Raw genomic sequence first — 13609 nt, forward strand, 5'->3', positions numbered from 1 at the left:
TATTTGCTTTTGAATGGCATGGAGATGAAAACTTAACATTATATAATAATTAGAGATAGCCGCCCCAAGTCGAATCATAAATAACCAACCAGGTTGCATGTCTTCCAAGAGATAATACAATCACATGCTATGAATGTTGCAAAACCCCAGTCTAACATATGTACCACATATTACAAGAACTTCATTGATATATAATAAGCTCATGACTTTCAAAATCTTAATATGTTCACATCTCATTTTGTAGAATGATGGTTAAGTGCCTATAAAGTTTAAAAGAGTTTCATCTTTTTAATAAAAAATTTACTCAATAACCTTTTTTTGTTTATTCAATAAATCTTTATTTATTGTTAGAAAAAATAATAGAAGGGGCATATATAATGCTTTATGACCCTCTATTTAATAAGCTTATCACTTAATATAAATATTGAAAGGCTTTATTATCAATCAAAGTGGTTCTTTATTAACTCATTATGACATCTTTTATTGCAAATTTTAAATAGCATATTACCAAGACGCCTAGACATAAATAACAACAAATGAAATACAAATTATAGGATGAGTATACATGATTTAAAATGCAAAAGTGTGCAAATGTATAAATACTTACGTTAAGCGGAGTTAAAATGCAATCAAGCAAGCCATACAACAATGTCAATTTGTAGAAGCAACATCTAATTATAATGCTCAAATGATTATAAAATAAAATAAAATAAATAGTCAAATAGTCATAACAACTTAAGAAAGTGCAAAGAAAAATACTTTGTAACGAACAAGTCAAATTTCTTTAATTTTTAACATCTATCCCTAATTATTAAAAAAATAGATATAATTTTTTATAAAAATAGAAACTTAGATTTGACACCTAAAATTGATCCCTAAGAAATTTCACAGATGAATGAATAAGTAAAGACAGATTAGATCAAACTTCAATCAAGATTGATGAGCTTGATTTAATGTATATTTTCTCAAAGAAGTAGAAATTAATCTGTTGATTTGACACTTTCATTGGCTTTAATATAATTTTTAAATCCATTGTTTATCATGTTTTGTTGATGTTTATTCATACGAAAAAAATACTAATATGCTTCAATCTCAGCAAAAAATTTAAAAAAAATAATAAATCTACAAGTTAGTAGTGGGTGGCAACCAAAAGGAGTCAATGGTTTTGAAGTTAAAGTAGTTAGAGAGAAGGAAGAACAATATCTAGTTGGTTTTTCTATCATTTCATTGAGTAAGAAGAAAAAGTGTGAGGCTTCAAGGCCATTTACTCGATCATAGAGAATGAGTTTAAACTTGCAAGACAATGAGAAAAAAAGACAAGGTAAATAAAATAAAGGGGGGCAACACAACATTTTATTTGGTTAAACATATCAAATAAAGTCTGCTATGAAGGAGAGAACTAGTTTTGATGGGGCGGAAAATATGGTTTGCATAGCAAAATTGGAGGAGATTGGTAGTTTGGTTATAGCCAACAAATGATGAAATAACTAACTGATGAGAACTCATGAGAATGGCATGAAAATGTGAGAGACCGTCTTTCTAAAGGGGATGTTCTTGTCATTGAAATTTTTCCATGCTAGAAGTGGCCACATGAAATTATTATAGTGACCAAACTGGGCTATGATGAATGTGAGTGTGATGAGGGACAAAATGTGAAGTCTTTTACAGGTCAAAAAAGAAGAACGCCAGATGAAAATAAAAAGATGACTCTAGGTAGATGTGCTATAGCAATTCTATTCAAGGCCCCAAATCATCTGAACAATTTAGAAATGAAGAGAGTTTGGGAGGCCGTCCTTGGTTTGGCTAAAAAGGTTTGCTCCTGATACACATATCAAGTGAAGCTCAAACTAATCATTACTATGTAGTAGGACTGGCTTAACGTTATATATATTTTTTTTCAGAACTCAAGTTTAAACAAACTAGCACAATTATAAACCAAAAAAACCAAAATTCAAATTGAGGCATGTGAAAAGATTTGATGGCACTAAAAAATGAGATAATATAGTTTCCCTCACATCTAAAACCTATTTATAAGAGTTTTAAAATGTCGCAAGAACACCATTGGTGTGCATCCACTTCTTTTTTCTTTATTAAACGACTCTACTTCTTTGTTAATTCATAAACATATAGATTTGTGATCCTGACATATTCCAAGCCACCCTTCTTGATAGAAAGTGAAAATTAAAGAGGAACAAATGATGTTGACAATCATGTAGGAGGCTAAAACAAAGATTACATTGGAGGACCATGAAAAAATAAAAAATAAAAAGTGACGAGCAAAGAGATCACAATGAAGGTGACAATGTAAGAGTTATGGTGCATGTGGCAACAAAAGAGGCTACAACAAGAAAAACTACAGAAGCAGCCATCATGAAAGAAGTTGTCATATTAGCAATGAAGGGGTTGGCAATAAGGGGAAAGACTATATTGGTCACCATAAAATGAGGGTAGAAAAAGACTAGTTACGATAACAAAGGTGCTCAGAATAATAATTATAAAATTTGATACATTAAAAGTAGAGGAGACATGCATTCATAATTTAGTTGCAATGAAAGAAATAAAAGAATCAATAGTGTCAATGATAGACTACTATAACCCTTAGGTAAAGTAACCATCATCCAGTTTTATCAAGTTTCTTAAGGTATCTTAACCAGAATAAGCTCTGATTTTGCCCTTAGATGCTACTACTAGCTATCACCAAGGGTAATATCAACTTAAACAAGGAGATGGTGGGAAAGTGGTCAACTCCATGGGAAGAAGGTGACTAGTAGGCAACCCCTAGACATAGCTTTGACAGAGATATAAATCACTAGATCGCTCCCACCAACAATACGATCAACAATCTCAACTAACCCATCAAATAAGAGTTATGGAACGACTTGATGTTATCATATTAACCATAAATGAGTCGAATGAGTGGTCAATGGTCACAATGAGTAGTGAAAAAAACTATTCACGTGCAAGAAGGCAATAATCACAAGACAGTATTGGGCAATAATTTTCATTGAGGCTCTATTGTAATTAATACATCTGTGACCATAAGGAGATCACATAAAGAGTTAAGAGAAATATTATTGATCATCATCAATATTCTCACTGTCATTACATTTCATTTAGAAGTGACACCTAAAAACTATTAGCTAATCGAAGATTGATAACAGTTATTACCATTAATAGAGACATACAAGGTCGAACCTACCAAATGAGTAAGATTGAAGAGTAGAGGGAATACATTAAATTCAAGGACATGACAAATTGAGTTTAGCGTTCTATCAATCATTCCTAATCATCTTGGCTTGCCCTACTGAATTACCAACAAGAGTGGTGCTTGGGATCCTGTTGACAGTGTAGAGAGGCCACCTCCATAATCGAGTCCTACCATATGAATCAATCGGGCTTGCATTCAAAGCATAAAACTCAAGAGGATGAGTTATCTTCAATCCAAACACCTACTAGGATCTTGTCACTCATCTAAGTTGGTCACATTTGACAAAAAATCCCTTGACCTTTTATCTATCAACTTTCCTGAGTCAAAAGGCCAAGGATTTTTGTCAAAAAATAACATTGGAAAAAGAAAAAACATAGCATATTATAGAAGAAACTGTATGTCAGGGTCATCATCATAAAAAGTTTATTTTATTGATACAATTTGATAGATAAAGTGTGTATCTACTAATTGATAGTATAGTTGAAAGTGCCGCGAGCTTCTCTTAAAATGGAAAAAATGGTTTCATTATTTGAAGATTTTATCATCAGGTCCAACCACAACAGAATTACTGATTGCTGCTGTAGGGGTCATAATAATGATTTTTGTGGAGGAGAAGATTTGGAGATTTCGTCATACATATTTGCAATTGCTGTTGCAAAATAAGCCTTCGCTTGCGGTCTCTTGATCTATTAAAACACAGTATTAGGGTGAGAAGGTCAGTGCCTTTTGTAAGAAAATGGTTAAAAAGTAGGAGCATTCACATACATACCACCTAATTCACATTTTTTACATGTCTAATGCCTAAAGTTTGCTGTTAACATTTAAACCACCTGAATCTTTCATATCACATTAAAATACCACCATTTTAATTATAAAAAAAAGGTTAAATACTTTTCATTCATAGGTAAGGTGGTATATGTATGTAAAAATTGAACTTTAGAATGTTAGATATGTAAATACATAGGGGTTGAGTGGTATGTATGTAAATCTTTCTAAAAAGTAACCCAATAAAATGTCAAACGGTGAAGATAAATTGCCTTGAATGTTGGGGTGAGAAGGCCATTCTCCATGGTGAAAGGCTCCAGTACAAGTGTGACCGCTTTTGCAAATTCAAAACCTCTCAGCTGTTAAAAAAAGTGGAAATTTAGAAAATTTCTGCCAAAGATTCAAGTTTCATAAGGTGAGAGTGAAAGGACAAATGAAGTAGGATAAAATGACCTGAGCTTGCTTTCCTACTTCGTCCATCTCAGCAAGTACAGCGGCTCTTGCTCTTGGATCAGAACACAGTTGTTCAAGATTGTCATACTGCAAAAATAAATAAGTTGAATCATTTCAGCGAGAGTGAATAACAATAAAATCCGACAGATTAAAATTTTAATTTTAATTTGTTTTGGGAAATGAATAAATTGTATATCACAAATTCCTGTGATCTCAGGTACTAAAGCTTTCAGGCACTTGGCATTCTGTTTATGGAGTTCCCCGTATCTCACTGCTCCAGCAACTGCAAGATATCACAAATTCCCACAGTCAAAATCTCCACCGGCAATGAAATCTTCCTCCAACAGCCACAATCACCTCTGGCAACAAAATCATCTTGAGAACATTACCCCACAAATCAAGCTCAGCCACATAGGAGCAGCTGACCACAAAATCCAACTGTCACAATCTCCTGCAGCAATGAAATCTTCCTCCAACAGACAAAACCTCCTCTGGCAATAAAATCTCTCCAATCATAACTCCACAAATCAAGCACAAGCACATAGAAGCAGCTGTGCGTAAATCAGTGAAGTGAATACTTGGTGGAAAATAACTTGATTTCTATGTGGGTGAATTCATCATAAAAGGATGAAACAAACAGGTGCGGGTATCATTGAAGGCTGTGAGGGAAGGCATCAAAGCTGGGGAAATGGGGAGTGAAAACTTGTTGAAGTGAGAGTGGCGATGGTGGTGTACTCGATACCAAAGATGGGGGCGCTCACAAAGATGAGGGTGGCCACGCAGTCCTTGCTAGGGGAGGCATTAGTTTGGAGAAGGGTGTCCACAATTTGTACAGGGGCCATCATTAAGTCGTTGGTGGGGAAAGGCGTGCGTCTGCGGCGACAAGAGTGAGATTTTGTCCCTCTTTTGGGGATTAAAACCTGAAAGTGTTTGAAGGGATTGGTGGCACAGCAGTAGCGCTGTGACGAAGCTAGCGATGGGACAACGGATCATGATAACTGGCTTACTTTTTTTAAAGGGGAGGTGTTATTGAGCCTATTATAATGTTTTGGGCCTCATAAATATAAATATGAGTGAAATTTGTAATACAAATAGATTTGAGCCCTATTTATAAAAAAAAAACTCTCCTAAATACAATTGAGGAGAATTATGATTCCTAGACAAATAAGTAAGAGATCTAACTAGTAAGGAGTAAATACAGTTGCAAACAGAAGGAAATGGCCCCTAACTGAAACAACAGAAAGAGTAACAGAGGATCAACCTGAATTCGTTCCACTGCGGCCCAATTCCTCAACATCTCAGGTTCAACTGCAACTACTGCAACCAGGCAAGATTTAAAACTGTCACCTGCGATATAGCAGCAATATGAATATTCATATTTCTTTTCATGGAATGCATAGCGCAGATATCTGAGGCTCAATTTTAATAAAAACTGACAGGTGGCCCTGAGAGCAATTGCTCGGTTGAGGTGAGGTTCAAAATATGAAAAAAAAAGTCCATCTAAAAAACAATCACAAGGCCATATACATCAACTACTTGCCATATTCTGCAAGGGTCATTATAATAATAATAATATATATATATATATATATGTATATTCCTGTTGAAATTGAATCAAATAAATTTGAGTTAAAATTGAGCTGGATCGGAAAACAATTGCGATCATTAGCATTTTGTGCGACCCAAAAACTAGAGCTGCTTGATCTATCAATATCTCTTGTGATTATGTTTGCTAATTGGAAGGCACAATTTGATGATATATATTAAATGCAAAGGTAACAATGCGTTCATCAACAGCCCCCTCATAAAACTTGTATAGCCGGGGTCCTCATGCTCTAAGTACGCTCAATGCAAAATCAAAGTTATTATATCACTTACCATACACAAAGCACTGAGCAGTAAGCTTGCACTTGGCATATACATTTTCAATCTTCTCAGGAGCTATGTACTCCCCTTGGGCCAACTTAAAAATGTTCTTTTTCCTGCAGTTTAAGAAACCTCAGGCTGCAATGTGAATACTCCATTTACATATCATTTTGTAACCCAAACAAATTACAAGTCTGTAGACAGACACCGATAGTGCACTAAAAAGAATCACCGTAAATTGCAGATCAAATAAGTAATCATATGATATATATATATATATATATATCTATCTCTCTTATATATATATATGGATCCTATGCTATACCATTTAACATGGAAGACAATATGCACAAGAAAAATACCATCTGGAGTGCATATTACAAATACATTTTCTCACAAAATAAATAAGCATCCGAATACTTGAAAAGGTCAACACCAAAATGTCTCGGGCAACTAGCGTACAATAAAAAAAGTAGGTCAGACTCAATGACGAAATAGCAAGAACATAAATAGGTTTAAAACTTCAAAAAGAACTTGAAAAGGAAAGAAAGCAACAAATTTAAAAGCTAACCACAAACAATATGAAATGTTGATAGCGTGCTAAAGAGCAACTCATCCAGCCCTTACACATGGTCTTCTCAACCGCACTTGCAAGCTATCCTTCTAGTGCATGCTGTGCAAGTCCTATGATGCTCGCTTCGTGATACTAGAGTTAACCCAAACCTCAGTAGGAAAAACATATATTATTACTGAAAACAAATAGGCGGTAACAATCAACACACTATAAAGAGAAATTACAACAACCATGACACGAACTCACGCTAGGGATCGATCCATGGGTGGTGGAGGTTGGCTTGGTGGCTGGGAAGAGAAGTTAGATGGATGAAATGGGGTTGTGGATGGTTGGAACAACCAAAGGAGTAGCTAGAATCTCATTGGCAACAAGGAAGAATGGACAACAAGGGTAACAAGTGAGGTGGTTAGCAGAGCGGCAAATTAGGAAAGGCTGGAACAGTCAGGGGACAATAGGAAAACAACATGTTTACTATTTTCCGGATGATGACAGAGAAGGAGTGGGGGGGTGGCAAGGGGAAGCTGTATAAGATGGGTGCAACGAGCTAGAAGGGTTGGAATAGGAAGACTCCAGTAAAAAACAGTAAAATTTGAAGTCCTGGGTGCAACTGCAACGTGGAAGGATTACTTGGAGTGGCGGGGTGTGATGGGGGAAGTATAAATCACCACCTAGAAACAAAGATACAAACCCAAATACTACTTGGAACCCTAGTATACAACCCTCGAAGAGAAGAAAAAATACTAACGGTTGTCCCGATACAAAACACACCCAAAATTGCATTCCCAAACCTTAATACATCACATTAATAGAAAATGACTAAAAATGAAGCAAGGAGAATAAGAAATAAAGCATAAGAAAGGAAAGCGGGAGTATATCAACGCCTCTCGCGATATAATTTCCCACGGTACTATAGCAGCTACAATATCGTGATTTTTTTTTCTTGATATGCTCCTGCGTCAGTCTATTGAGATTAAGGAAGCTTCGACTTCATTCGCCCAAGCTTCTGACTCCTTGCAGCATGGAGTCAAGTGCCACGTTGAAGGAAGCTGAGATATTGTAATCCTCTAGTAGATCGATCATGCAGATGTTGTCGTTCCACAACACGTCTTGATAAAATAAATATGCATCCTCTCTTGGCACATTATGAGCTGGAGCTGCATATAAATTTAAGTTCTCACAATATAACTATTGAGCACTTAAGTTTGAAACCTTCTTCTTCCACTTCTCATACTGATCCAGATGTAGTTGATAAACCAATATTTGAGGATAAAACAATCCTAGGTTGAAATATGTGGCAGGTTGCACCATTCTCGTTAACAACCACTCATATAATGTCTCTTCACCACTGATATAATCTAGATCTCATTGAAATATTTCCTTCCCTATCAAGCTCCTAAAACAAATTTTAAGGCCGAGTTTTATCCCTCCTGTTTGGACATCTGATGATGAGTACCATGCTAAACTGAATCTAATATCTGAATAACTTCATTTAATCTTCCAGACGTGACACAAAATGACCTCATTTCTAACATGTTGCACCTTCCTCAGTAGGGGCAACTCAAGAATGAGTCTAAATATATAAACGGTTTGCATATCTCTTATTTGGGGTTGTCATGCCCCTGGTATCAGTTCCTCGAGCTCAATACTACCTTGGACACTCACCTTTACGTCGATTGGAGTCTCTCCCATAAGCTCAGCTCAAACTATGTGCATCTTTTCTTCAAATAGAAGTTGATTCTCCTCCTTTGTGCCCTCACCGTCTTCAGTGTCTACTGTGTCATTGCCCAATTTTTCAAGCACGACCTGCTCAGTGAAACAGAACCCCTGGTTGAGCAGTCCGATTCAACATGCTTAAATCCGTGGCACTTACAACACTTCATGGTTGGGACAGATTTAAGGGGTAGGGGCGGCTATCCAAGACAGGTCCAACAAGCTAAAAAGGCTGGAATGGGAAGACTGCAGTAAAAAAAAAAACAGTAAAATTTGATGTCCTGGGTGCGGCTACAGCATGGAAGGATGACTTGGAGCGGCAGGGTGCAATGGGAGAAATATAAATCACCACCTAGAAATCAAGATACAAACCAAAGCACCACTTGGAACCCTAGGATACAATGCTCGAAGGGAAGAAAAAACGCTAACGACTGTCCCGATACAAAACACATAAAAAATTGCATTCCCAAACTCTAATACATATCACATTAATAAAAAAGGACTAAAAAGGAAATAAGGAAAATAGTGAATAAAATGTAAGGAAAACAGGTTATTTCAGCGTCTACCGCGATATAATTTTTTGCGGTGTTGTAGCAGCCACAGTACTACGATTTGTTTGTTTTTTTTTTTATATATAAGCTCTCGTATCAACTTCTCGAGATTGGGGGAGCTTCCACTTTAGTCGCCAAAACTACTGGTTCCTTATAGCACAGAGTCCAGTCTGCCAAGTTGAAGGAAGCTGAGATATTGTAATCCCTTAGTAGATCGATCATGTAGATGTTGTCATTCCACAACCCATCTTGATAGAATAAATATGCATCATCTCTTAGCACTTCATGAGCTTGAGCTACAAATAGATGTAAGTTCTCACAATATAACTCTTGAGCCCTTAAGTCTGAAACCTTCTTCTTCCACTTCTCATACTCAGCAAAATGAAGTTGATAAACCAATATGTGAGAAGAAATCGACCCTGAGATGAAATCTGTGGCAGGTTGCACCACTCTATTCAGAAGAGGCCTGTTCATCACTGATAGGACCTAGATCCCATTGAAGAATTTCCTTCCCTATCAAGCTCCTATGACAAATTTTAAAGTTGGGTTTCATCCCTCTTGGCTGGACATCTGATGATGGTTACCATGCTGAACTGAATCTAATATCTGAACAACTTCATTTAATCTTCCAGACATGACACAAAAGGACACCATTTCTAACATGTTGCACCTCCCTTATTAGGGGCAACTTAAGAATGAGTCTATATATACAAGATGGTATGGATATCTCTTATGTGGGGTTGTCATGCCATTGGTATAAGTTCCTCGAACTCAATACAGCCTTGGAAACTCATAGTTACATCGGTTGAAGTCTCTCCCACAAGCTTAGCTAAAATTATGTGCATCTTTTCCTCAACTAGAAGCTGATTCTCCTTCTTCTGTGTCCTCACCATCTTCAAAATCTACTGTGTCATTGCCTAATTTTTCAAGAACGCCCAGCCCAGTGAAACAGATTTCCCCCTTGGTTGTGCAGTCTGATTCAACATGTCCAAATCCGTGGCACTTACAGCACTTCATGATTGGGTCAGATTTATGAATGCAAATTGGTTCCACTCCGACTCAGCTTTTCTCTAACGTAGTCAACTTGAATGTTTTCCAAGGAGTAATCTAATTGTAAGATCCTGAGATTGAGTATTGCTTGTAAGACATGGTCGTCGCTCAGTGATGTGAAATCTCCACTTCTAAAGTTAGAGTCTAAACTTTCTGTCTATAATATGCTGATAGGAAATGGTGATGGATCTCCCGCTTCACCTTCAAATTCTCCTATTCTCCATATGTTGACTTTTCTCTCGGCCTCCTCTGATATTGGATTCCAAAGCGTCATGGCATTTCGTCTTCATCACTGAAATCCTCCCTATGAAAGGGGTTGAAATTTTCATCCATTTTTCCTTTCAACTTTCCCTATCACCATCGAAGGTAAGTTCCCCCTGAGTGAATGTCCGCTAATCACCGCTGAAATCAGCGTACCTCTCGTTGTATCTCTTCTCGGGTAGCTTCGAGTATGTATTTCATTGGTGGTGTATGACTAGAGTTTAGAATTAAAAGGTGAAAGAGGGTGAAAAAAAATGATTTAGGGTTACGTCAATTTTTGGCTGTGATTTTAAAAATAGGAAATAAAATTTTTGGTTGAGGGGTAAGGGAAAAGCTAGAAAACCGTAGAATAAGACTAGAGATAGGCTAGTTTTGATACCAAAGTTAATTAAAACCACGATAAGAAAAACATATATTATTACCAAAAATAAATAGGAAGTTGCAATCAACACATTAGAAAGGGAAATTACAATAAACATGACATGAACTCACGCTAGGGCTTCACACATGGGTGGTGGAGTCGGCTGGGTGGTTGAGGAGCGAAGATAGAAGGTTGAAATAGGGTAGTAGATGGTTGGGACAGCCAGAGAAGGGGATTGAATCATGTTGGCAATGAGGTGGATGTTGGGACAACAAGGACAATAGGTGAGATGGTGAGCGGAGCGGCGAAGTGCGGTAGGAAAGACTGGAACAACCAGAGGACAACAAGAAAACAACAAATTTACTGTTTTTTGGATGACGACAAGAAGGGCTGGAATGGGAGAACTATCATGAAAAACAAGAAAAAGTTGTTGTCCTGGTGGCGGTTGCAGCAAAGAAGAATGACGTGGAGCAGCGGGGTGCAGTGGGGGAAAGATAAATCACCACCTGGAAACTAAGATTAGGCCAAACACCATTTAAAACCCTAGGATACAACCCTCGAAAGGAATAAGAGGCGTCGGCAACTGTCCAAACACAAAACAAACAAACAACTACATTCCCAAACCTTAATAAATCACCTATATAGAAAATGACTAAAAAGAATTGAAGGATAATAGAAAATAAAGCTTAAGAAAGAAAAATAGGATTATTTTGGCGGCTCCAACGATATAATTTTCAGCGGTATAGTAGCAGGATTTTTTTTAAGTTTTTTTTTTTTGCGATAAGTTCCCACGTCTTCGGTTGTGTACCTCTTTAGAAACAGTCATGTGGGGTTGCTGCCTCTGTATACAACATTAGGGTCATGAACCTTTCACTACCAATCAAGGCTCAACTCTCTTAGAAATCGCTGCGTGGTCGAGCCCATAGTAGAAAGAAAAATAGGATTACTTTGGCGGCTCCAACGATATAATTTTCAGCGGTATAGTAGCAAGATTTTTTAAATTTTTTTTTTTTTTGCGATAAGTTCCCACGTCTTCGGTTGTGTACCACTTTAGAAACAGTCATGTGGGGTTGCTGCCTCCGTATACAACATTCGGGTGATGAACCTTTCACTACCAATCACGGCTCAACTCCCTTAGAAATCGCTGCGTGGTCGAACCCATAGTTCTTGTGTGTTATTGCTCAGAAAGAGCTATATTTTTTATTCACTAGAGTTCCAGCTTCACCGTCTCTTCCTCACTCAATCATTATTAGTGACTTTGATGATCACCCACCTCCACATTTCATTGAGGAGTTCTTCTGGATCTGGAAGCCACATTAGCCCCGATCCCGTGAATATCGGATTCCCACGATGGCAGGATTGATGGCCGAGCAGGCATGCCTATTTAAGTCGTTTCCATTTTTCTTTTCTTACATTTTTTTTTCTTTTTTTTTATTATTTTATGATCTAGGTTAGTTTTTATTAGGGATCTTTTACATATATTTTTTATGAGTTTAGAAACAATTTCCTTGAATTTTCCTCTCCAAAGTGTTCTAAACCTTCCTTCTACAAGTGTTGTGACAGTAACTTGCGTAAGAAAAGTTGGTGGATCCCCCTCGCCGTCCCAGACTCGTCAACTCATTGTTTGTCCGCTGGTTTTGAAAGGACATTTTATAGATTTCGGATTGTTGTCCAACTACCCTTACCTCGCCAAAATCCCCATTCGGTTATGGTTTTCAGTACAAAAAGCTGCCGCACTCAAATCCATCTGCTGTCCTACAACAGATCTTGCTTCCAACATCCTTCCAAATGCCGCAAAAAATCTCTATTGTTACTTCTTGGTTACTCTACAACCGCCACCCTTCAAAAATCAGCTTCTAGAACACTTTCTAAGCCTCTTAGAACAATGACATTTGGTATCAGAGCCAATGAGATGTTATGCCGCTAAGGAGAAATCCTCAACGAGGTATTCAGGAAATTACATTGGAGGACAAGCAGCGGAAAATCAACCAATTGCACCAAAGGCTTGTTGATTTTCAAAGGCAACATGGATAAGTCATCCATAGTAGCAAAGACAACAGTAGTTAATTCAACAGTTGGCAAAATATCATTATTGTTAATTGTCAAAATGATATTTTGTTCGTGAACAGCTCGTTTAGCTCGCTAAGCAAACGAGCCGAACACAAACAAAATTTTTGGTTTCGAAATATAAACAATTCAAACACGAACAATGGTAGTTTTTAACGAGTCAAACACGAGCGAGTCTGGAGCTGAGCCCAGACTCGCTTGTATTCGACTAGTTTACACCCCTAGTCCTGATCGAGCTCAACAATGCCATGTGTGGGTCTCACAAACACTCAAACGGAGGAAGTGAGGGTAGAGAGCAAGGGAAAAATCAAGCGAGCACTTTACATTGGTTTCAAACGAAGTCGTAAAGAAAGTCTTCTGAAGACGGGACATCACCAGGTGGTTCGACAGAAGAACACACAACGATTGCGTGGGAGTTCGTTTTTGAGTGGGAAATGTGGTCGAACAAGTTAGGGCTCGACGTGGGTGACGATGCTAATGATCGAAGTTGCAGGAGGTGAAGTTGCCAAGCATGCTTTGGCTTCCTCGAACAGGGAAAGCTTTTCTGTGGATTTGGAAGCATTTTCGAGCCGTGGTAATTTTAAATAAAATATTTTCAATTTTTTAAATCAAAGCTTTTATATGAAATTAACAATAATAAATATAATAAATTGCTATTTAAATGTACAAAGCATTTTATGTATTAATTTAGAGAATTTTATTAATAAAACCCTAAATATTGCGATAAATTTGTTAAATATCAA

At 37.2% G+C, this 13609-nt stretch overlaps 1 protein-coding gene across 2 annotated transcripts in view; it reads right to left on the minus strand.

Moving 5' to 3' along the window:
* Nucleotides 1–3617: 3617 nt before the first annotated feature.
* LOC110019952 (long chain acyl-CoA synthetase 6, peroxisomal-like) overlaps nucleotides 3618–13609 on the minus strand; it is a 120018-nt gene continuing 110026 nt past the window's right edge. For both annotated transcript variants that reach the window (XM_020717855.1, XM_020717854.1), the window contains exons 19-23: nucleotides 6305–6408; nucleotides 5688–5773; nucleotides 4427–4513; nucleotides 4246–4332; nucleotides 3618–3894 (exon numbers count right to left, since the gene is read on the minus strand). In XM_020717855.1, coding sequence (XP_020573514.1) covers nucleotides 3796–3894; nucleotides 4246–4332; nucleotides 4427–4513; nucleotides 5688–5773; nucleotides 6305–6408 — 463 coding nt within the window. In that variant the 3' untranslated portion in view covers nucleotides 3618–3795. The remainder of the gene's footprint in view (nucleotides 3895–4245; nucleotides 4333–4426; nucleotides 4514–5687; nucleotides 5774–6304; nucleotides 6409–13609) is intronic.

This window comes from Phalaenopsis equestris, unplaced genomic scaffold, assembly GCF_001263595.1.
Source record: "Phalaenopsis equestris unplaced genomic scaffold, ASM126359v1 Scaffold000088, whole genome shotgun sequence".
NCBI lineage: Eukaryota > Viridiplantae > Streptophyta > Magnoliopsida > Asparagales > Orchidaceae > Phalaenopsis > Phalaenopsis equestris.